This window comes from Ixodes scapularis, unplaced genomic scaffold (assembly GCF_016920785.2).
Source record: "Ixodes scapularis isolate PalLabHiFi unplaced genomic scaffold, ASM1692078v2 PGA_scaffold1__304_contigs__length_218370807, whole genome shotgun sequence".
NCBI lineage: Eukaryota > Metazoa > Arthropoda > Arachnida > Ixodida > Ixodidae > Ixodes > Ixodes scapularis.
Window position 1 is genome coordinate 158,394,688 of NW_024609846.1, and position 24,556 is coordinate 158,419,243.

Here is a 24,556-nt window from a genome sequence, read left to right on the forward strand (position 1 = left end):
AGAGGCGCTATCAAGCGGCTCCGGTGCAGCGTCAGACTTGGCTACTACGCAACGGAGGCGCACAGCTGGGCACGCGGCGGTGCCAGTGCGTCTGCCACGGCTATGACGTCACTCCTTTGAATTGTGCAGACCGGCAAGGCGCGTGCGGTGGCGGTGGCTCTGGCGTGCCAGCTATGCGCCGTGCGAAGTCGCTGCTCCTCGCGCATGCGCAGCACGGCTCTCTAGAAGCCACGCGAAACTGCTCAACCTCGGCCAGTGTAGCTCACGCTACAAAATACGTCCTCACATGTCAACAGAAATCTTCCCATTGGTTGTGGCAAGCATGAATAAATAAAGAGGGGGCAACCAGCTCCCCATTGATCATGGCAAATATGAATAAATAAAAATAAAAACTGTCAGCCTTTCCACTCTGGTGAAGGAAGACCAGCGAAGCTGTGCTATGGTGGGAATGAAGTATTTATAAATGTAAAGATTAAGGTGTGATTGGGTAATTGGTTATTTGAACGATTAAAGAATCGGACATGTATATAATGATCCGGGGTTGTTATTTTTTTCGTAACCACAGTGACCATGGCCCTGTGATCGCTGTGGTACCCGCCATAGGGTGTACGCTGACAACAGGCACATTCTTCGTGAAGACGAGGTCTATACAACGTCCGATACCTGGTCGTGGGCACCGTAGGTTCGTTCACACATGCAAGCCCGAAGCGCTTGAGCATAAACGAAGTGAACCACTTTCCCTCCTGGCGTGCAATGTCAACGTTAAAGTCACTTGTCACTATGGCAGACGTCCTTGCCGTAGTGACCCAGTCGAAGACGTTTACCCAGTCCAAGACGTCCATCATGAATGCATCAATGCCTCTCTTAGGAGTCGCGGAGGGGATGTATGACGGCGACCACCAGACCGTCGCACACCTTGACGGAAAGGTTGCCGTTATCTAAGAGCGACGGCAGCAACCAGATTTGTTGTCTGGTTGCCGCCGTCGCTCATAGATGGCGGCAGGTGTCCAGAATTTTGTGTCGACATTTGTTTGGTATCGGACACGAAACTGGGGAAACTAGCCCTTAACAGCAGGGGTGGAACGGCTGCGCAATTTGCGCCATTTTGCGCCAGACGCATTTGTTTGCGCCGTCCTGTGCCATGTTGCAGAAACTGCGCCACAGCCAATACCTTGCACCATTATGCACCAAATCGCAAAGCGTGTGCCAAAACAAATTGTATTTTGTCTTGGTTTCGGTTTTTATTGACTCGATCGGCAACAATGAGCGCGTCTTGCTTGGTCGTCCTTGCAATCCTTTGTTTTTTTTATTCTCCCTGTGTATCCCGAGTCCGAAGCGGGAGAAAAAACGCGGGGGTTGGATTCCATGCGCTACACCACCTGCGAGTGGATTGTGATTCTTCAACCACAAGCGGTTAAGCAAGTCCGCCGAGGTGAAGTCGAGTCGTTAAGCGTCAGATTGCCTGAGGCTCTGCGGCCCGGGATCCGGACATGAGCCGGTTGAAAACAAATGAGCAAAAGATTCCTTTTAGTACTTCATCGTTAGAAGTTGTAACTGCATTCCTGCAAGATAAATCGTGATTTGATAGAACTGAAACGCAGTTCGATCCGAAACCTTGCCGGCCAGCAGCTCTCAGGCGAGCGATATATCTGTTCGGCATACTTTTAACCTTGCTCCTGCTTATCGCATTCAATACGATAACTCCGTTAATCATAGTCTGCTACTTCGATATTGAGTTGCACAATAGGATAAACTCCAAATTTGTTGCCCTGTTCCTCCGCGCTACTGCACGTCCGTTGCTTACGCACGTCACGTGGTTCGCACATATAATTACTACGTCGAGCACATGTGGGTTGCGCGATAAGCAGTGCTGGTTTTCATTTTGACCAGCTGAAAGCCACTCAGAAAATGTCAAGGACACTATCTTCAGAAACATATGGTACCTGCTTTTTGGTTCTCATTAAGGCTCACAAAGTTTCAAGTTTTTGCATCTGTTACACTCTTATCCCATCTACCTAAGGCCCCTAACCACATCTGTGCTGTTAAGCACAATTGAAATTGCTCCCGTGCTTGTCTAAGACACAAGCTGAAGTGCAATGAAAACTGATCTGGGCTGCTCCTAGCCTGCTCCAGAATGTAGTTTTAGCTGCTCCCAATCTGTTCCAAAACAGCTGTTTTAGCCGCTCCCGTGGCTGCCCCCATGGCTGCTCCCAAGTACATTTCATGAGTTCCACCCTTGATTATTAGATAGTGAGGTCCTGATTGTTTGTTAAAATCTCTAGGCATCGTCCTTGAAGCTGTCTTAGAAGTCCTCCTTGACGTCGTCCTCGAGGTCGTCTAGACGTCGTCCTCTAGGAATCATACTCGAGGTTCACGTGAAGTGGATGGCTCTACAATTTTTTTTTCTATTGTTTTGTCAGTCGGAGATTGAAGAAACATTCAGTTCGTCTCCAACACAGCATGGTACTTTTATTACGTACATCAGACTGAAGCAGCACCTGTCACTTGTCTGGCTCGTTATAAATATTGCTTTAAATAAAAATGATCACAGCTTGGAAGTTGTCAGTTCGTAAAAAGGCATGTACAATTTAGGTGTCGTCGTCACTGTCACTCAGGTGGGCAGTGTAGCTCCTCTCCTCGTATGCACTCCTTGCATAATTTATCTGTTGCACCACCTGCACAATGCATAAAAGAAATATCAGTCCTCACATCCAGCTAACAATCCAAGAATGAATACCAGTCTAGCTAGTAACGACACAACACTAAACTTTGGGCTGATGTAGCAAGCTATCTGGTAATAAAAGCGTGCTTGGATATCCTAGGAATTCTATGAATCCATGGTTCAAGGAGAGTGGCAAAGATGACAACAGCACTAAACCATCCAAACACACAACAGACCTTGGGAGCCAAAATTAAGCACTAATGTTGAGACCAGTTATGAATAAGTCAACGGGAATCTGAAATCATTTCACCATATTCGCTTCTTCATTATATCTAAAATCCATAAAAGGTAACACAAAATAAAAAAAGAAACAATAACACGGGCCGTTACGAGCACATACATGTTCATTGTGCCTGCAGAGAGTGGTCCAGGCTTCCCTGCACACACTTTCTGCTAGATCGGAGCCACTTCTCGCGAAGTGCGAGAAGCTCCGATAAAGGGAAGATCGAGCTACCTACGTACGGATCGTGTAGACAGCTGCGACGGTGAAGGAGGACACTGACGGTGAACGGCACTCAGTGGCGTACCAACTTGTTTTTGAGTGGAGGGGCAAACCAAAACACCTCCCCCCCCCCCTCCCCCCCCCCCCCCAGGGCCAGGGGGCGGTGCCCTTGGTATCCCTCGGGTGCCGCCGGCCAGTATTTGCCCTGCCCAGCGGCGGCTGTTTCGGGGGAGGGGGGGGGGGGGGGGGGGGGGGCAAAACACATGCCTTGCCCCCCACTCTGAGAACTGGGGGGGGCAAGCGCCCCCCTTGTCCCCCCGGTTCGTACGCCCATGACTGCACTCTTTACATTTATGGAAACTTCGCCGAGGATGGCATATTTTCGTTTCAAGGAGATTGCCTTACTCCTCATCGAGGTGCCGGCGATGCCGGGAATCGCAATTGAGGCCATGTGGTTTGTGGGCTGCCTCTGCAAAACGAGCTGCAGCCTACAAGGAGTCGAAAGCATTCACCGTCAGCAAACGACTCTGCCTCTCTGCCCGGTTTTCTTGCCATGCTTGCCACGCGACAACCAACGCAGATGTACTTGTGCCAATCTGCCCACTAGGTGTCCGCCATCAAATTGCAAGTGCTCTCCATGGTTGGAGTTGCTTCCTCTTTTAAATCTAGGCTCTTTTCGTCAGCACGTTGTCGCTAGCGCTCTGCACAACCCTATTGGCATGCCACGTGTCTTCGTGTGCAAAGCAGAAAAGTCGCTTCCCAGATAAGAAGCAGGGAGCAGACGACAGTGCAGAGGTCGCTGCCAGCAGCCTTTGCAGCATCGTCTGCTGCCTGTTCTGGGTGGCTGCTCGGCCACAGCGGCAAGGTGTGGCGGTCAACGACTCGGTACAATTTCTGAATTTGATTGTTTTTAAATATTATCAGAAAATTTCTCTTTGCTATATCTGCAGGGGCTGCTCAATGTCCTTTGCTAAACACGGACACAAATATATTCAACAACAAGAAGCACAAACGGGAATGGGAAATCGTGATCGCTTTACTATAGCCACGATTTCATTATAACCGACTTTGCTACAAGCGAACGCGACAGTATGCCTTTGTTAAAAAAATACACGACATACTTCCTGTCATGGTGGTGTTCTCCAAAAAAAGTAGATAAAAATTTGTCCTCATAGACTGAGTCGACGAAAGATCCCAGATTTATCTGGTTAAAATAGACATAGCGCGAGCACATAGCACAGTCAGTTTTCCATCGCGTCTTTGTCGGTTCAAACTTGACTAGGGCAATTCTAGCCATCTTAAGACAGAAGACGCTTACGACAAAGGAACAAGCCGGCAAACCAGTGCCACCTGTCGGGCGGCACTGGAAACCCTTCCGATCCACGCGTCGCTAGACCAAAGGTTTGCGGCATTCCCGAGATCAAATCTATGCACCACGAAAAATGGTTACTAATAACGTTGTCAGAATTATTCCGAACCCATGATGAAAGAGTGGCCAGTAAAAAAAATTAGGACATGTGTCTAGATTGGAAGTGTCCCAGCGCCACCCGTTAGACGGTGCCAGCATGCCCTCCGGTCTGGTTGCAGCTAGAGCCACTAAATGAGCTACACACAGTATCGGCACTCCGTTCCCCGATCTACTAATGGGCGCTGCCATCTTGGTGCTTAGTGCAGAGCAGACGCAACTGTCGATCGTCACAGTTAAAAAATGCGACTTCCTCGGCTTTATGTATGACACGAGAAAGCTCGGGTGACGTTGTTTTGCTCTGTTGCAAACTGTTTTAATGTTTCTGGAGGATGGAAAAGAGTTTCCTGCAATGTAAGATGAAGCTTCAGATGAATGGCAACCATGAATTTAAGCACCTAGAAGACTGAAGTGTCGTTACTCTGAAACAAAGTTTATTTAGTGGCTCTAGTTGCAGCCAATCCCTCCTCGTCGCCGACTATAATGTTTACCGCGCTTCGAGTAAACCCAGCATTTCGCCAGACTGTACCTTCCGTGCGGTGGCTTCGTTGTCGCATCCAACCCGCAGAGATCCGTGCTGCGGCTCGAGCAGGGAACCCAGCCTCTCTGGCTTGAGCAGGAACTCGATGCAAAAGGGGGCCTCAGTGGACGGACTTCCCCCGCGGGTCGGAAGCCAGCGGCAGTGGCTGAGGCTCCCGTAAGGGACGGCGTGCAACACATTTTCCTCGCACGAGGCCTCCCTCTTCAGGATGAAGGCTCGCTCCGTCGAGATGAGCAGCCGCAGACCATCGGCACGCCCTTCCAGCTGCTCCATGGCAACGAACCTGTGCAACGTAAACAACCATTTATAGGCATATCGAGATGTTAAAAGAGTGCCGTAATTACCATCCGCTTTATCGTTAAAGCAGCACTTGCAAATGCATCTCGTGTTATACTGTGGAAAGGCAAGCGTGAAATTTATTTGCAATTACTAGGCAAAGGTAGAAAAACTTCCTTGCAAACATACCCTTTTTTTTCCTTTTTTTTAAATGCAACTTTGTGAACATGCAGCATGGCTTTAAGGGCATTTCAATGGTCTGTATTTTTACAGAAAAAAAAAATGTAGGTGTAAAATAGCCTTAGCTAGGTATACGGCCTTAGCTGGGCTAATGACGAGACAGCCATTCGAAGCATACAAAAACGGTCGGGTTTTTTTTTATATCCTCACGAGAGGACATAAAAAGCCGGCTGGTAGCGCTCGCAGACTTCCCTGCCGGCCGTCTGCCGGTATACATCACAGTAGGGAGTAATATAACTTCTAGAATATTCAAAACTATTTAAATAAATATTCAAATAATGAGGTATTAATCGTCGTTCTTCTGCTCCCCTAGTTCGTCTGCGGTGTACTAGCGTGGACGGCCGCGTTTCGCTTCTGCCGAGGTAGCGGGCATCGACGATATAAAAGCCTCAGGTGCCGCCATGTTCCTCGGCGCCGAGAAAAGCAGAAGCGGCCGCAGCCTGCACCCACCCACCCACCCACCCACCCATCTGAGCTACTCCGGCAGGTCATGTCACGTGATAACAGAAATAGAGCGACGCTGGACGCAGGTAGGTTTTCAAACGCAAAGGTACCAAACCCCCATCCTGGAGTAAAATCAAGTCAATTTTGGAACACATCCTATAGGTTTAATTTTATGTTTAATGCATCATTTACTTGCATCCCAGTGTAGGCATTAGGTTTAAACTTAGCTTAGAAACGGACAAGCGGAAGCTTCGGAAAAACTTTCCTTCGCACTTCAACCTTCCTCCTGCACGTGCCTACCCGTAAGCATTTTTAAAATTGTTTAAATTTGTTAAACCTCTAATTGCAACTGCCACGAATGCTGAAATTGACACATCACCCATAAAACCAAAAATTGTGTAGCAAATTGCTGGGCAATTGTGTTACACGTGAAACTTTCCGGTATTGTTCCGAAATGTTACCGAGCCCAGAGCCTACACTCACAATGCTTTTCATCAGATAACTTAACACGTGGCATATACACTTAATAGCAGTTGCTGGAATGAAGATACTGGCACAAGTCTGGCTATAAAGCCTGGCAGTTTTCCAGAACCTCCCGTATTCACTAGAATCGGCAAATCAGAGGTGATCACGTGAGCTTTCCACCAGCCAATCAGCATCTAGCATAACGGTAGATTTTTCTGGGTTTCACTAAATCTGGCAACCCCCCTGACGAGCCAAAGAATGTCTCACGTTAAAATTAAGAAGTTGAGTAGCAAATTTGAGTTAATCAGCCAATTTCCTGCCACGATTATTGCCTCACCTAATGTCCGCCGAGCCTGATAAATATATGGTGAAGACTAGTCTTGTGCGAATAGTGGATTTTGAGTTCGAAGCAAATTCGAAGCAAATAGTGGTTTTGGCCGAATATTTTCGAATCGAATATCAAATAGTTTTCCCACGCCTTTCACTACCATTGCATAATACTTAGAAGAAAACCCAGCTAAACTTGTGAAGGTTGTTCCACTTGTTCATCTATAAGGTAAGTTTAATCTATCTATACTTAAAAACTGTGACCTTAGAAGGCCTGATGTCTTGGGATGGCAATTGGTAAATGACAGATTTGACATAACATGAATCCTATAGAAATGGTCAAATATACCCAATTGAGTGAATTTCCAAATCTTGCTGCATAAAATATTTTTTCTTTAATCTTGAGTTAAAAAAGAATAAATCACGCATGATGAACGCAGGTTATAAGGGCATCCCTGCCAACATAATATACTCTTGCATAACGGTAAGTTTAATTTTGAAACTTTTACTACAACGTAGATATACACATTCAGTTTTCATTTATTTTCAAATACAGCCGGCACTTTTCTTCCAAACGCGCAATTGCAATATTCATACTTTTCCATGTGTTTATCGCGGCGGGTTATCCCGTTCAGTGTGCTTCTTACCGAGCACCAGTGTAACGCAGGAAAGCAACATCTGCAGAGCTCGCTTCCACAGGTATTGCTTCTCCGCAGTGCACCGGTGCTCGGTAAGAAGCGCACTGAACGGGGCTAACCTGCCGCAATCAATACTTCGAAAAACGCGAATAGTGCAGTTCTTCTCGAAGCGATTATTGAATACTGTGTTATTCGAAACTACTATTCGAAATTTCGAATATTTGCACAACCCCAGTGAAGACGTCACCCGTGTAACCCTCACCTCCCTTTTTTAATTTTTTTTTTTAAACATTCTGTTCGAATTAAAATCAGACATTTCGTGTGACGTGACTGCATCTCAGTGTGCCGGTCTCCTTCGGCCGTCCCGACTCACAGGTCACGATGTCCGTCGTTGAGGTTGCAGAGGAACTGCTGCCCCAGGGCCTGGGAGGTCGAGTAGCAGGGGAGAAGTCCCCCAGGACCCGTGCAGAGGCGGGGAGCCCGGCAACGCTTGGGGTGCACGTGCGAGGGCGGCTTGCTTGTGTCCCGCACCGCACTGGCTGCCTCCGACACAAAGTCCAACAAACCCACCGCAGGCATGGCCACCGTGCCGATCAGGCCCTTGCCTAGCCCTGTGATCAGGCCCTGCACACGACGAGGCTTATCACCCCTGATGCTAGGACACTTCCCAATAGCATTTCTCTCTTCAAGGAGCCAATACCACTTCTGCAGAGAGTTTCCCCATCTTTAAATCACCAGTTCCTAGGATTCACAAAAATATTTTAACTCAACGGCATTAAGGAGCTTGTGCCGCAGAAACTCCGGCATCGGTGGCGTGTCGCAAAAATCGCGATTGGTTGATAGTGTCATGACATCAGAGCCACATGACCTTGGGTGGAAATTTCAAAGAACCCACAATGCTCATCTGAAATGTGACGTCACACGTGGAATAAAAGTGATTAAAAAACATGACAAGTAATGCGAATTAAAGGTCGCCGCATGTCTCAAATGATTTCGCCCTATGAAGTAATTCATTTGCCTTTAAGAAAAATTGAAGAATTTTAGGCGGCATTTGAACCCACGGCCCTTCAGTGTCGAACCAGACATGCCATTGACTAGGCCAGGCATGGCTTGGGAACAAGCTGGAGTTTAGATGTTTCTATGCTTCGCTATCGTGTTCCACTCTTAAAAGCAAACCTTAAGCGTCCTCCAAGTTTTTTTCTTACATCTCCTATAATTTTCCTAAAGCCAACTTTAGATTTGGGACATGTGCAAGGCACGGATAACAATAATTTCTCTAAAAAGGTGTAATTTAAATAATAAAAATATATTTTCATTCCACACTCCAGGCAGAGCATCTACAGTGGACTTGCGATAATTCAAACTCGGATATTTCATGCATCCGGTTAAGTCAAATGAATTTAAAAAATTTTGGTTGTCCCACTGTTTTTAATGCTTTATAAGCTGCTTAAGTCAAATAGCATTTTCGCTTAAAGGGGCACTGACACCCCAAAGGTTGTATATTTTATTGCCTAAAACGATGCACATTGTAGTCATAGACATGCAAAAAAAAACATTATTTTACCACGCGTGCGCGCCCTTTTTATTTTTGGCATTTTCCTCTGCCGCTTTTCGCCTCCTCGCTTCTTTTGATTCGTGACGTCAAGAATCATGAAATTTAGAAGCTTTGTAGGCGACATTTCTATAACATTTAATAACGGCAAACGTGAAACATGATTTTTAACGCAACTGCGAACGCACTACGGCCCGTCTTTTTGAAATACCAGAAATCGGAGTCCATTGTGATGTCGCCTTCTGGATTTTTATCCTTCCTCGGAAAACAGGGCGGCGCTCGACGCATGTAGCAGAGGATGATCGGTGGGTTGGGAAATCTGACTAAGTGGTCTTTTTTAGCTGCCCGACGACCCCTCATACTTTGAAAAGGAAATCGTCAAACGGTCAAAACAACTGGGTTTGGTGTCTGTGTATCGTAGTTTCGGTTGCGACACCACCGGGGCACCGTCGTCTGCTCGAAGCTATAGGCAGCACGGCACTCACGCAGGAAACCGGTTTCCTGGTACGGTGGTTCCCGCGACGCTGGCACCCTTCTCCCGCTCTCACCTTCTCACTTTGGGTCGCGGAGACATGTTTCGGAGCGGAGGCGCAAAAGAAACTCGACTCTCAGGAGCCCTCAAAATTTGACGTCACACCACTGGCGCAGATCGCGCGGGAACTTCAAATTCGGCATTTGAAAATTGTTTTTTTACTTCACAAATACTAAATTCCCAAGTTTCAAATGTTGAGGGTAATGTCCAAGCATTGTTTTCAATCCTTTCAAACAATAAAAAAAAAAGATTTTGATGTGTCAGTGCCCTTTTAATTCATACTATATTTGTTCATCACGGCGGATTAGCACCGTTGAGTGCACTTCTCACTGAACACCTGTGTAACGAGGGAAAGCAATATCCACAAAGTGCGCGGACATTGCTTTTCTCCAGTATGCGTATGCCTGGTGAGAAGCTCACTCGATGGGACTAACCCACTGCGATTAAGCAAGCAGAACTGTACTCACAATCTGCTTTCATTATACGTGCTTGTTTTTTTTTAAATTTTTTTTGAGTTGGTTAAATTCAAGGTTAAAGAGAGAATATTGGCATATAGGTAGCAGATTATAAATTCCCTTGATTAGGATAGCTGGGTGTCTCTTTAGGTTTAATTTTTAGTCTTGTGCGAATAGTGGATTTTGAGTTTGAAGCTAATTCAAAGCAAACAGTGGTTCTGGCCAAATATTTTTGATTCGAACATCGAATAGTTTTTCGACGCCTTTCACTACCATTGCATCATGGTTAGACGAAAACCCAGCTAAACCTGTGAAGGTTATTTCACTTGTTCATTTATAAGCTAAGTTCAATCTATCTATATTTAGGAACTGTGACCTCAGAAGGTATGGTGTCTTGGGATGGCAAGTAAACAACGGATTTGATATCAAATGAATCCTATAGAGATGACCAACTATACCAATTGAGTGAATTTACAAATCTTGCTATATGAAATATTCTTTCTTTAATCTCGAGTTAAAAAAGAATGAATTGCGCATGATGAACACAGGTTGTAAAAGCATCTCTGCCTAACATAGTATACTCGTGCATAAAAGTTTAATTTTGAAACTTTTACTACAATGTAGATATACATATTCACAAAGTTTCCATTTATTTTCAAATACAGTCGGCATGGGTGCACCATCCCGCTTTGAATGTATGCTTTTCTTCCCAGCAAGCAATTACGATATTGTTCATCGCGGCGGGTTACCCCGTTAAGTGCGCTTCTTACCGAGCACCGAAGTAATGCAGAAAAACAACACCCGCGGAGCTCACTTTCGCGGGTTTGGCTTCTCCGCAGCGCACCGGTGCTTGGTAAGAAGCGCACTCAATGGGGCTAACCCGCTGCAATCAACACTTCGAAAAAACACAAATAGTGTAGTTCTTTTCGAAGCGAATATCGAATAGCGTATTATTCGGAACTACCATTCAAAATTTCGAATATTTGCACAACCCTATTAATTTTATGTCAAATCTGTCATTCACATGCCACCCTAATGTTGGCATTGGGCATTCCGGGGCCTCGGTTCATAGATATAGTTATATTAAAACTAACTGAAGTGAACAAGTGGAAGGCTAAGAACAAGCTTTAGCATGGTACAACAGTAGTAAAAAGCCTGGAGAAACTATTCAATATTCAATTAGAAAAAAAATGACCGCATCTCCACGTGGTGATTGATGTTGATTGGGGTGAAGCTCTCGTGGTGCTTGTCTGCGTAGACGCCGAGCCGCAGCATGCCCAGCCTTTCGTTCGTTTTCATCCATGTCAGAAAGAGAATGTGTGGTATGGAACGTGGTTATATATGCATTTGAGCATTTGACCGCAGCGCCCTCTCCTGTATAGACGTTGAGCGGCTACATGCAACGTTTCATCCATGACATCCCCAGCTCCTGAGTTACTACCACATCTCAGAGCCCCCTACTCGTTCCACAGTCGTGGCCGAGTGGTTAAGGCGACGGACTAGAAATCCACTCCGCACAGGCTCAAATCCTGTCGACTGCGCAAACATTTTTTTTTTTTTTTTCATCATTTTTGTTTTTTGCTCTACACAAACACGTGAGCATGTGAGCTCACGGGCACGATCATGAGCACGAGCACCAGCAAGATCGATGTGAGCACGGACGCCGGACGGACAAGGCTAGACCCTAAGGAGCTTTGCCCCTAATATTTGACCAAAACCACAATTTGTTTTGAACATCACCAATGTTTTATGTGTGTGCCTGCTTATAAATAGGCCTGTGTAGAGGAAAGCAAAAGTTTGCTTGGTATGTGTAGCTATTCCTATAGCAAATCGCTACTGTGCCTCACCTCATATTTAGATGAATTTTTGATAATTCCAACTTCTGATATTTCAAACTGAAGTCCTAGGCTTCCTCAAGTTAGACTTAATGAGAGTCGACCATACTGGGTTATTAAGCTGTAGCTGAATATAAAGTGTCATGTGTAACGACACCTATGATCCCAAGGCCAGTTGTTTTTACGAAAGACTGTCCCTCGGCGGCTTCCTCATCGCAAAATGCGAGACTCCTTACCTGCACCCCCTCCTTGGTGGCCCCTTCGTAGGATTGCCGTGCGATGCTGGTCATCCCCCCCAGCACTCCGCTACCCAGCCGCTTGAAACCCGTCACCACGTGGCCCACCGAGGCGTGCTGGGCGTTGTCCTGCATGTTGCGGCTGCGTGCCACCTGCTGGCGGTCCGTCATGGCCACCGTCGTCAGGCTGTCCGACAGGGAACCCACCACCTGAAAAAGCGCGGAGGAAAAACTTTCAGCCTTTCCACTCTGGTAAAGAAGGAAGACCAGCGAAGCTGTGCTATGGTGGCACGACCTCAAGGACGACTTCTTGGACGACCTCAAGGACAACACCTCGAGGACGATGTCTAGGATGACCTCAGGGACGACTTCTAACGACCTCGAAAACAACGCTTAGAGGATGACGCCTAGGACGACCTCCAGGACGGCGTCTAGGACGACCTCAAGGGCGACGTCTAGGACGACCTCGAGGACAACACCTAGGACGACCTCGAGGACGACTTCTAGGACGACTTCGAGGATGACTTCTACGACGACCTCAAGGACAATTTCTCAGACAACCTCAAGGACGACCTCAAGGACGACCTCAAGGGCGACGTCTAGGACGACCTCAAGGACGACTTCTAGGACGACCTCGAGGACGACTTCTAGGATGACGCCTAGAGAAATTCAGCCTTTCCACTCACTCTGGTGAGAACCAGAGTGGAAAAAAGGCTGGAAAGGTTGCCGCCATCCATGAGCGACGGCAGCAACCAGACAACTGGCAAGCCAGTTGTCGGGTTGCGCCGTCGCTCATAAATGGCGGTAGCTGTCCAGACTTTTGTGTCAACATTTATTTGGTGACGGACACAAAACTGGGGAAACTAGCCCTTAAAAGCTCCGCTGTAAAAAGAAAAACGAGTTCAAGACGAGGAAGAGCATCATAGAGTACTTCGGGACCTGGACAACCCTCGGACAGCAAAGAAGACACAACAGACAATGTGCTCACAATGGATGCAAGAGTTGGTCTAATCAATTAATCTATGTTTACTGTGCCCCCGAACAGCTGGCAGGGCTTACGAGGGGTGCATGTACGTGAGACAAAAGATAAAAATATGAATGGCGCCAGAGTGCCAGTGTGTTTTCTCGTCCTAAAAAATTTTAAGAGGTTTCAACAGCTCCCGTCTCTCTCAGTCATACTCGGTTGCAAGAGTGTGAACGGGCCTTAATGCATACCATGTGTATACTTGATAGCTGTTCCTAAAATGAAGCGATACTACCGCTAATCGGGCTTATAAACCTGGCGATCTTCCAGAGCCTTCCATAATCCTGAGCTCGTCTCCCTCAGTGTGCACAGGTAGTCGAGCCCCTTCTCACCCACCCCTCTGGTCACATGACCTCCCCGTTAAACAATCGGCGTCGAGCACTTCACTCCTCCTCTCCCATCCGTCAACCAATCAGTGTCGAGCCTTGTGGCCACGCTTTTATACAGGCTTCGCTTTTGGCCTTAACGAAATGCCAAACACCTAGTCAAAGAATGTTTCACGTTAAAAGATTGTGATTCTCTTTTGTCGTCGGTTAATATAAATTGAGGTTCTACTTAGTAACAGGAGGACTCTCCGTCTAATGTGACGATTGTACACAACTCTTACAAGGCGTCGTTGCACAGACTCTATCCTTTTGGAGGCATATGAATGACATGAGGATTCACATCAGATTCACCTCAAAACAATTATGTAAAGTAGCAGCATGAAAAGAAAAATCTAGGTACCTGCATTATTGCAATGCAGTCCTGCACAACACAAAATCTATTCATACCTTGACTGTCGAGTTGGAAAGGCCATGGGTAACTCCCTTGATAAGACTTATGGCATTTCCGTCGTTGATGAACTCGGACCAGCCTGTGGAGACGTCGTTGAAGAGCCCCACCGGGTCGCCGAGAAAATCTACAGCCCCCAGGATCTTAGCTGCATGGCTCTGGAATTCCTGCACGTCAAGTAGTAAAGCTGTGAAGAACCTCATGCTACAGTTTGATCCTCACCATGTGATGCCACAAATAGCCTATAACAAACAGCATGGTTTATCAAACAGGTTTCCTAGGATCACAGGGGTTCTCCAAAACACCCTCAAAAGTTCCCCAAGCTCCCAATTCCCTCCACTGTCTCTGCCACAAAGTAAGGTGTTCCTCCAGTTCCAGCACCATTTTAGCAGATCTGAGCCACTCGGTGACTCACAGCCACAAGTTAAACTGTTCCTAGTAATGTGCACAACTCTTGACTTCTGCACTGCTTTATTGCCTCAATGCCGAGAAAGGGAGCAGTTACTTGGCCACCAGTCAAAGAAGATGAGCGTTCCTTAAGATTGAAAAGTTTGAGAATCTCTGCAGTGAAAAGATTTCAGAGCTCAAAGCAGACCATTCTAGAAGCAGGTACCGTACCCGCCTTCATCTCGGTAAAAAGAAGGCAGAAAGTAGATTGGCTTTAAGTTGTGCTCCAAACATACTGCTACTGCATTTAGCAGTCACAGTTTTCTGCTGACACAGATATGTGTCTAACAGACAGATTCTGCTGGACATAACCATTTCGAAGATACTTTGAGATCTAATGCATTTCTCAGGACACATTTCTATTTACCGAAAGCTATCCATGGCAGCAGTCGCCAGACCTGAGGTGAACTGCCTCAAGACTTCAGAGCAGATTATATATACCGTAAAATTCCGTAAGAACACCCTCCCCCAAAAGATCATCCATCCCATTCCTTTGGCTAAATATTTGCAATATAAAAACGTTCAGCCTTTCCACTCTTGTGAAAAAGGAAGACCAGCGGAGCTGTACTCGATACTCTGCCGCAACGCGCACACGCCCGATTCCCGCTTCTTCTTGTCCGACACGCCGCCGATCGTGGATACGTCTCCGGTGAACCAGAGTCAATTGCACACGGCGCACGTGACGCCAAACGGGTAATTCACAAACTTCCTCCGGAACCTCGCCGTCGCACCCGGGAACTGTTCAGCCGGCGTGGAATGCAGTCGTCGCCGGGCCTTGCACTAGCGATTGGCCTCCGTGACACGATCGTCGTCCGTGGCATTGGCCCGCCGGCGCCCTTTACATCGCTGGTTCTGCTTTCGGCGGAGGCTTTTCAGGCGAGCGAGGTGCTCTTCTTTGGCAAGGGAATCTGAAGCGCTCGACGCAGTGGAAGTCGAGGCGACAGCGGCTCTGCAATGGTTGTGGACCCATTCGCGCTGCTGCGTACGTCGCCGCTCCTTCCCCCGAAAGGGTGCGCGGCCAACCCATCCTAAGTGCAAACCGAAACTGATAAGAACGTAGAAAACAGCGCGCAAAACAGATGAGGACGAAGTAACACTCGTGATGAGTGCTGCGCTCGTTACGTGTGCTTCTTCTTTGCCGTCGTCTGTTTTTCGCGCTGTTTCCTACAATGATTCTATCCATTCTTCTATGATAGCTGGAAAGGTTGGCGCCATCTACGAGCGACGGCGGCAACCAGACTGGTTGTGTGCTTGCCGCCGTCGCTTATAGATGGCGGTAGGTGTCCAGGTAGCTTTATGTCGACATACCGGACACAATCCTGGGGAACCTAGCCCTTAACAGCTCCGCTGTAAATATCCCGCCCACCTCCCGATTCCCGTTGGATGTCACGCGATGTCTGAGAGGAATTGCATCAACTGCGCGTCTGACAAGCGAGTTCAGAGGTTCCCGCATTTCTGCTTGCGATCTGCGTTATTCCAGCACGTATGTTGCGTCGTTAATGCGAATCTGCTGCGTCCGTGTTCTGTGGTATCCGTTCCTGTGACATGCAAGTTTGTAGCCGATTCCTGCGGTTTTGTCCGCTATCTGCGCGTGCAATATCGATTCCCATAACACACGAGTTGCTCCAACCAGTATATTGCATCATGAAATGCGGGTCTGTTGTCAACACAACCTGCGGTATTTGTTCCCGTGACATGGAAGTTTGTGCCAGATTCCCATGTTTTTGTCCACAATCTGCACTTGCGATATTGGTTCCCAGGACAGGAAAGTTTGTAGCGGGTTCCCGCATGTTTACTGCACCATAAAACTTAAATCTGCTGCGTCCATGATTTGCGGTATCCGTTCCCGTGAGATGCAAGTTCTTGGCAGGTTTCCGCGAGTCTTTCGCACAATGAAACGCGAATCTGCTACGTCCGCAACCCGCGGAATTCTTTTCCATGACACAGGAGTTAGTAGCGAATTCCCGCACCTTTATTGCATTGTGAAACACGAATTTGCCTTGTCTGCGGTATCAGTTCCCGCATCATGTGGTTATAGCCGGTGCACCTGAGTTTATCATTAATTTTTTATAAAGTTCTGCTGTGGTATTCCCAAAGATAGCCCACCCCATGTTTTTTACCATTTCTCTCTTCATTTTGAGTGGGCATTCTTACAGAATTTTACGGTAACAGAAGTTTAGTAGATTATGATGATGCAGACATACCCCCTTGTAGTGCTCAACAATATTGTTCACCAGGAACTCGAGAGACTCGAAAGGATGGGACTTCACAAATGAATCTGAAAAAAAAAAAAAAAAGAAAAAAGAAGTGATTCATTTAGGTACAAAGCAATCCTGAGCACTATCTGTTCACACTCCGAAGTTCACAACTTTTTTAAATGCACCCCCACCCCTTAACAGGCGTCCAAAAAATTTATCTGTTAGGAAAGCAAAACAATTGATTGGAAAAGTTATGCTTAAAAAAAGTTCACATTCGGTAGAGGATAAAAAAACTTTCAGCCTTTCCACTCTGCTGAAGAAGGAAGAGCAGCGAAGCTGTACTATGGTGGGAATAAAGTAATGGTCGGCCGCAAGTCGGCAAGCCAGAGTGGAAAGGCCTGGAAAGGTGGCTGCCATCTGTAAGCAACGGTGGCAACAAGACAACGGGCAAGCCGGTCGTCTGGTTGCCGCCGTCGTTAATAGATGGCGGTAGCTGTCCAAAGTTTTGTGTCGAGATTTGTTTGCCCACGGACACAATACTGGGGAAACTAACCCTTAAAGGAGCTGTGCAACAATTTCAGTGCTTTGCTTAAATAATTTAAAGGTCAGCGTCTTGATCTTTCTGAAGAAGAAAAAACGTTCAGCCTTTCCACTCTCGTGAAGAAGGAAGACCAGCGGAGCTGTACTCAATACACTGCCGCAACGCGCACGTGCTCGATTCCCACTTCTTCTCGTCCGACACGCTGCCGATCGTGAATACGTCTCCGGCGAACCAGAGTCGGTCGCACACGGCGCACGTGACGCCAAACGGGTTCTCCACGAACTCCCTCCGCAACCTCGCCGTCGCACCCGGGAACTATTCAGCCAGCGTGGAGTGCAGTCGTAGCCGGGCCTCGCGCTTGCGCTTGGCCTCCGTGGCTTGATCGTTGTCCGTGACTTTGGCCCGCCGGCGCCCTTTACATCGCTGATTCTGTTCTCGGCGGCGGCTTTTCAGGCGAGCCATGTGCTCTTTGGCAAGGGAATCTGAAGTGCTGGACGCAGGGGAAGTTAAGGCGACAGCGGCTTTGCGGTGGTTGCGGACCCAGTCGTGGTGCTGCGTATGTCGCCACTCCTTCAGCAGTTTGTCTCCTTTCTCCGAAAGGGCGCGCGGCCGACAGATCGTGAGTCTAAACCAAAACTGATAAGAGCGTAGGAGCGTAGGAAACAGCGCGCAAAACAGACAAGGACGAAGAAACAAACGTGACGAGCGCTGCGCTTGTTAAGTGTGCTTTTTCTTCGTCGTCGTCGGTTTTTCGCGCTGTTTCCTTCAATGAATTCCCACCAACGCGCCCAACTATCAATTCTTCTACGATAGCTGGAAAGGTTACCGCCACCTGCAAGCGACAGTGAAAACCAGACTGGTTGTGTGCTTGCCGCCGTTACTTATAGATGGTGGTAGCTGTCCAGGTAGGTTTGTGTCGACATACCGGACACGATCCTGGGGAACCTAGCCCTTAACAGCTCCGCTGTAAAAAAAAATGCTTTTGCCTGCATGTCCTACTTTTTACAGTGAAGCTGTTAAGGGCTAGGTTCCCCAGGATCGTGTCCGGTATGTCAACAGAAACCTACCTGGACAGCTACCGCCATCTATAAGCGACGGCGGCAAGCACACAACCAGTCTGGTCTCCGTCGTCGCTCGTAGATGGCGGCAACCTTTCCAGCTATCATAGAAGAATTTATAGTTGGGCGCGTCGGTGGGGATTCATCGTAGGAAACAGCGCGAAAAACGGACGACAACGAAGAAGCAGCACACGTAACGAGCGCAGCACTCGTGACGTTTGTTTCTTCGTCCTCGTCTGTTTTGCACGCTGTTTCCTACGCTCCTATCAGTTTCGATTTGGACTCACAATGGGTCGGCCGCGCGCAGTTGCGGAAGGAGCGGCAACGTACGCAGCAGCGCGAATGGGTCCACAACCACCGCAAAGCCCCTGTCGCCTCGACTTCCACTGCGTCCAGCGCTTCAGATTCCCTTGCCAAAGAGCACATCGCTCGCCTCAAAAGCCGCCGCCGAGAACAGAATCAGAGATGTAAAGGGCGCCGGCGGGCCAACGCCACGGGCGACGATCAAGCCACGGAGGCCAAGCGCAAGCACGAGGCCCAGCTATGACTGCACTCCATGCTGGCTGAACAGTTCCCGGGTGCGACGGCAAGGTTGCGGAGGGAGTTTGTGCAGAACCCGTTTGGCGTCACGTGCGCCGTGTGCGACCGACTCTGGTTCACCGGAGACATATTCACGATCGGCGGCGTGTCGGACAAGAAGTGGGAATCGAGCACGTGCGCGTTGCGGCAGTGTATCGAGTAGAGCTCCGCTGGTCTTCCTTCTTCACGAGAGTGGAAAGGCTGAACGTTTTTCATTTTAAGAATTGACAAAGAGTGAGGTTTTTGGCACCTCTAAACTCCTTCACCATCTTCCGAGTCACGTGCGCTGCGACGTGAATGGGGAACGCGCGAGGTTCCGGTGAAGCTCAACTCGCAAGAAAACGTCTACCAGTTCGATATGGCGGATAATTCAATATAAAAGTTTTAATGAATTAGACTCTCAAAAATCCACTTTCTGCAGAAATATTACACAATGAAGTAGTCTTGCATCTTCTGCTGCTTTTTCTTCATTGCATCCTCGATAATGATATTTTTCTATGCTATCGACGGACTCCAAAAATCCTGAGGCCGCAGCCTTCTATAATCGCTCATTAGTGCCGAACTATGCCGAGAGCACTGAGCACGTCCGAGCAGAAGCACCTTCTCCTGCAGAGTCCCGACTTGCTCAGCAAGTTGGCTTCCCCCTAAGACAGGTGGCTGCGTTGGGGGAAGCCAGCTAGCAAAGCAAGCTGGCTTTTTAGGGGCAAAGTTCCTTAGGGTCTAGCCTTGTCCGGCGTTCATGCTCACATCGATAGCCATCCAATCTGTCTTCTTAAAAAAAGAAAATATGTTTGCGCAGTTGACAGGATTCAAACTTGTGCGGGGAGACCCCAATGGATTTCTAGTCCATCGCCTTAACCACTCGGCCACGACTGCGGGACGAGTAGGGGGCTCTGAGATGTGGTAGTAACTCAAGAGCTGGGGATGTCATGGATGAAACGTTGCATGCAGCCGCTCAACGTCTATACAGGAGAGGGCGCTGCGGTCAAATGCGTATATAATTGCGTTAAACTTTGCATGCATTGGCTCAACATTTATAGACGAGAGGGCGCTGCGGTCAAATGCTCAAATGCGTATATAAAGTCGAAACGCAACCCGGAACTCAGCACTACCTATGAGCAATAAAAAAAGATCAGCACCATCAGCACTACTTATAAACAAAATCAGTATCATCAGCACCACCAGAGCTTCGCCCCAATCAACATCATTCACCACGTGGAGATGCGGTCATTTTTTTAAATTTCTTTTTTCTAGGCGGTTGCGTTAACCGCTTGGAAGAAAAAATAATATTATCTTTTGCGGATGGAGTGGGGAGAGGGAGCACGGAGCACCCTATCTCCGCTCCCTCCGCAAAAGATATTTTTTTATTTTCTTCTGGGCAATCACACGGCCGCCCGGAAAAAAAATAAGCCAGCGTGCTCTGCAAGCTGGCTTTCCCCCAATGCGGCCGCTCGCATTGGCGGAAAGCCAGCTTGCAGTGCAAAACGGCGCTCTTGGCAGTTTGATGTATCGGTAGCAGCTGCTATTTTTGTTTGATGTAACCATAGTTTTTGCTATATATTATCACTGTAACATTATTACTGTGCACAAAAATTGTTCGATATAAGGAATAATTAAATGTGAACGGGTTCGATATAGCCAGGTTTGACTGTGTTTGGAAAGATAGAATAATTCTATATTGTCGAATAATTCAATATTGTAGAATACTTAAATTTGATTCGAAGCGAATAGAACAGACATCGATTGGCTATTTGCAATAACCGAATATTCGCCCATCCCTAGAACTATTTACAAAACCAGCTCAACTATATGCTCTTATGACATTTAGGAAAACAAGCAGCAGGTGCAGAGCTCGAACTTGCCTAGCTCGACAACGACGTCCTCGAAGCGCATCAGGCTCCAGCCAACTTTCTTCTTGATTGCGTCCAGCTCGGGAGGCCGTTGACTCAATGTGAGCACGCTTAGCTTGACTTGATCAAGCCTCAATTTCAGCGTGTTGAAGTAAAACCGCCTTGCATTGGCCGACGCTGCTGCATGTGCTCTGGGCGAGGAAGTGAAAAAGCAACACCATTATCCTACAAAGAAAGCCAGCGAGAGCAACAAAACCTTAAACAGGATATGAAGGACCTGTTTGGAAAAAAATCCCCTAAGGCACCCGATATTCGCTCAAAATGTGCGGAAGGTTCTGCAGAACAAAGAAGCTTTTTTAGACCAAAACATTATGAGTTACTTAGCAAGACACACGCTCATTCTGAGGGTTTCCAATGATTCCTTCTCAAAGTGTTATAGTGTCTGCAAGATTCTAATGTACCCCTGATTCTAACACACCAGTTTACTTCAGTCCCAACATCCAATATAAAAGCCATGCACTTGTGCAAGTGACACATCCTCAAATTTTAATAAAAAAGTTGGAACAAAAAAATTAAATGTTGTAATGACTGCATTGGTAGCCCAGCTCAAAAATAATGCAACCACTACCTCTGCCACATAACAAAACTGACGTTCTGGCACCTCCTGAAATGTGCTCTACGGACAATACACCCCACGTATTGTTGAGCCACATGGTGTTCGTTCCACTGACACCATGTTAAATGTATCCAGATATAGAATGGTTAGAGTAGACACATTGTGCCTAGAATGTTGAAAACCAAAGCAATTAGAGGAAGGGGCCCATCTTTGTCAATAGACATGCTCAAAGTAGAGCTACTATTAGTGGAACATTCAAAGGGTGTGCTGGTTATGTCACAGGCCCACATAGCTTTGGGAAAAGGCCTCAGTCTGAAAAATAACACTGCGAGAGCACGGGCACGAATGTGGAACGAGAGCACTAAGTAGGGCAACCCATCTTTTCTGATAGCGAAATGCAGAATATGCAGACCAGAATAAGTGGGGGGAGGGGGGGGGGGGAGACAAAGACAATATTATTGTGACTGAGGCAACCAAACAAACTATTAGAGTAAATTTACCAACACGCACGACACTGAATGTGGCTCTGCTAACACATTTATTTATCCCGTGCTGTCCGAAAGCATACTATACACCTGCAAAGTGTACGCTGGTAATTAAGTTCAAATAATTTTCACTTCTATCTTTTTCATTTTAATGCGGAATATGTTATACATGTGTCCCAGTTGAAAACAAAAAAATCGACTGCAGTAGAACTCAATGCATCAAAAGAAAAGAAGAAATGGAGAATCTTTTTCGGCAATTATCGTTTCCTGTCGATGCTTACTTTTACCAACATGCTAATACACAAATTTCGAACTTTATGTTGTTGTTTATTCGATCCAATGCGAGTTGCAGGCTTTTTGCCCTTGCCTTGTGTGGCCGTCTTTACTAAAAAAAATTTTTATAGACAGCAACCCTTTCGCATTGACGCAGCATGATTTGAAAATAATTACAATAATTTGTTTTCAACTATTAGCAAGCAATTTTCACTCGCACTATTTTGCCACCGTCGGGAAAGGCACAACGGCGCATGCGTGTCGGTTCTCCCACAAGAACGACAGTCGCTTCTTGCGATGCTTGGAAAGAAAAATGCATACCATCGCGATTCGCACCGATTACCAGCGACCTCTGCGCTTCCCCGTTGTTCGGTAGCGCCAAGAATTGCATAAGAAATTTTAAGACAGTGTGAAATGCGGGACATTTTGAAGATTTCGCTATTCCTTGCGGGACGCGGGGCACCAGCGCTCAATGTCGGACAGACCCGCGAGTTACGGGACGGCTAGTCCCCCTAGCGCTAAGGTGCTAGGCAGGGCACTGTCCCATGTAGTGCCATAGCATGTCACAGCATTAGGGTCAATAAGACATTAGAGCTGAAGACAATAGAAGTCGAAAAAGATCAGAGTAGGTTACCAGCAAGGATGAGGCTGAACACACTTGCACAGTTTTTCTACGATATTTTTACTGGCTTTGTAACTGTGGATTTGACTCAAACAACTTTAACCGACACTTACAGAAAAAAAAATGTATGCATTAGAATTATGCAAATGTGGTATTAGATCACACAGTAGACTCAAAACTAGCCACCATACCTCTGCACTTGGTTGTCAATGATTACTTCCTCAATGAACTCGTCAGTCCCCTGGTGCAAGAACTGAACTATCTTCAGCATCAGTACTTCCTCCAGTGCCAGAGTGATGTTTTTGATTTGCATTATGAAGTGCTGCAGAGAGAAAAAATATTTGCACGTGACAATTATAGCAGGCAAAAAACAAAAGCAAAAAAAAAAAAAAGAAATGTTAACGAGACAGTATTTGAGAAATGTACGCCAGGGACTTGATCCTTTTTTTATTCCTCGGTCTCAGATCTCCTCGATGTTGAAAGCTTGCCAACTTGCCAATATCTTTTCTGTTTCTAACAAAGGCAGTCATATGAATGCTCGAATATTCCCATGATACCCATGCTTCAAGCTGTACAAAAGAGATTTTCTAGCCTTGCTTCGTTAATGCGTAACCTTGACATAGTTTTCTTCGAGAGTTCTAAAAAGCCACAAATTTTAGTGTGTCACATCTGTGAGAGCTTAAAACACCTGTCCCTCGCAATTGTCTCTAGGCCCAAACCAAATACTGTAAAGTTTAAACAAATTAATTTTCACAAGGACCTAATTTTTGCGAATTTCACGAATCGCCTGCAATCCACGAAAAATAGGTCCCGCAAACAATTCTGGTAAAATGTAAACAGATTGTAATCTATATTGAGAACCCACCGCGTCACGAAAATTAGAACCAGCGAATTATTCCAAGACTTGACCTAAATCACGAAATATTGAGCCCACGAAAAATAAGTCGTTTACAGTATGTTATGACGTTGCACAAATCCTTTCCTTCCACTTCTTTTCTAGCTTCACATTTTCTATCAAAATGCAAAGTTAGATTAAAACAAAATATGTTGTTCTTTATTATGTCAACAATAAGCGCACTTCAATAAAATAACTGCTACCATACCAAATTAGAAATTTGTATGAAAAGGTGCTCACAAAGGAAAGATAGTCAAAGTTCGTAATAATAAAACATGCTTTGAGTGCACTGCCAGAAGAATTGACAGGAATGTCGTGTTTTAATAATATGCACTAAACTCCACGGATATGTGGAAAATAAATCGGGCTTGGCATTAAATAAATTAGGAACAAATAATGATTTCATTCAGAAACCACTTTGTTATATGTGCATTCAGTAAATCTACCGGAAAGTCCCAAGAGGACGCCCGCCTCCGAGAGATCGCCTATCCCGTTCTTTGGGCTCAATATTATTCACAGCATAAAAATCCTGCTGTATCTGTTCCCATGACTTGCAAAATCGTAGTGGGTTCCCGCACTTGTGTCCGTGACCTGCACACGCGATATCGGTTTTCGTGACACCCCAGTTTGTACCACATTCTGCACTATCTGTTCCTATGACAGGGGAGTTTGTAGCAAATTTCCATATACTTATTGCACTGTGGGATGCAAACCCCCCAATTTGTGCTTATCACCAAGTTTTGTTAAAATTTTGCTGTTGCATCCCCAAACATCATCCACCCCATATTTTTCACCATTTATCTCTTCATTTTGGATGGATACTCTTTCGGGACTTTATGGTAGACATTAGAAAAGTTAATTGTAACTTATTACGCCCACATTACAACAGGGTAAAGCAGCATGTCCAATTCACTTACATAATAAATGCAATTTTTGCGTTCTTAAAGCAATATAGCATTAAACCTACACATAAGCAAAGATAATCTTTTTTTTTTAATAAATGATGCAATAGTCAGGACGCTCG

General features: G+C 46.5%; 1 protein-coding gene and 1 long non-coding RNA gene across 4 annotated transcripts in view; both read right to left on the reverse strand.

The window, feature by feature from the left end:
* LOC120848601 overlaps positions 1-24,556 on the reverse strand; it is a 396,114-nt gene that overhangs the window by 26,603 nt on the left and 344,955 nt on the right. The window lies entirely within an intron of this gene.
* Positions 2,444-24,556, reverse strand: part of LOC115332524 (vacuolar protein sorting-associated protein 13D) — a 192,001-nt gene continuing 169,888 nt past the window's right edge. For all 3 annotated transcript variants that reach the window (XM_029994924.4, XM_029994936.4, XM_029994930.4), the window contains exons 72-79: positions 22,829-22,959; positions 20,654-20,832; positions 16,620-16,693; positions 13,968-14,135; positions 12,171-12,380; positions 7,934-8,184; positions 5,159-5,453; positions 2,444-2,675 (exon numbers count right to left, since the gene is read on the reverse strand). In XM_029994924.4, coding sequence (XP_029850784.2) covers positions 2,589-2,675; positions 5,159-5,453; positions 7,934-8,184; positions 12,171-12,380; positions 13,968-14,135; positions 16,620-16,693; positions 20,654-20,832; positions 22,829-22,959 — 1,395 coding nt within the window. In that variant the 3' untranslated portion in view covers positions 2,444-2,588. The remainder of the gene's footprint in view (positions 2,676-5,158; positions 5,454-7,933; positions 8,185-12,170; positions 12,381-13,967; positions 14,136-16,619; positions 16,694-20,653; positions 20,833-22,828; positions 22,960-24,556) is intronic.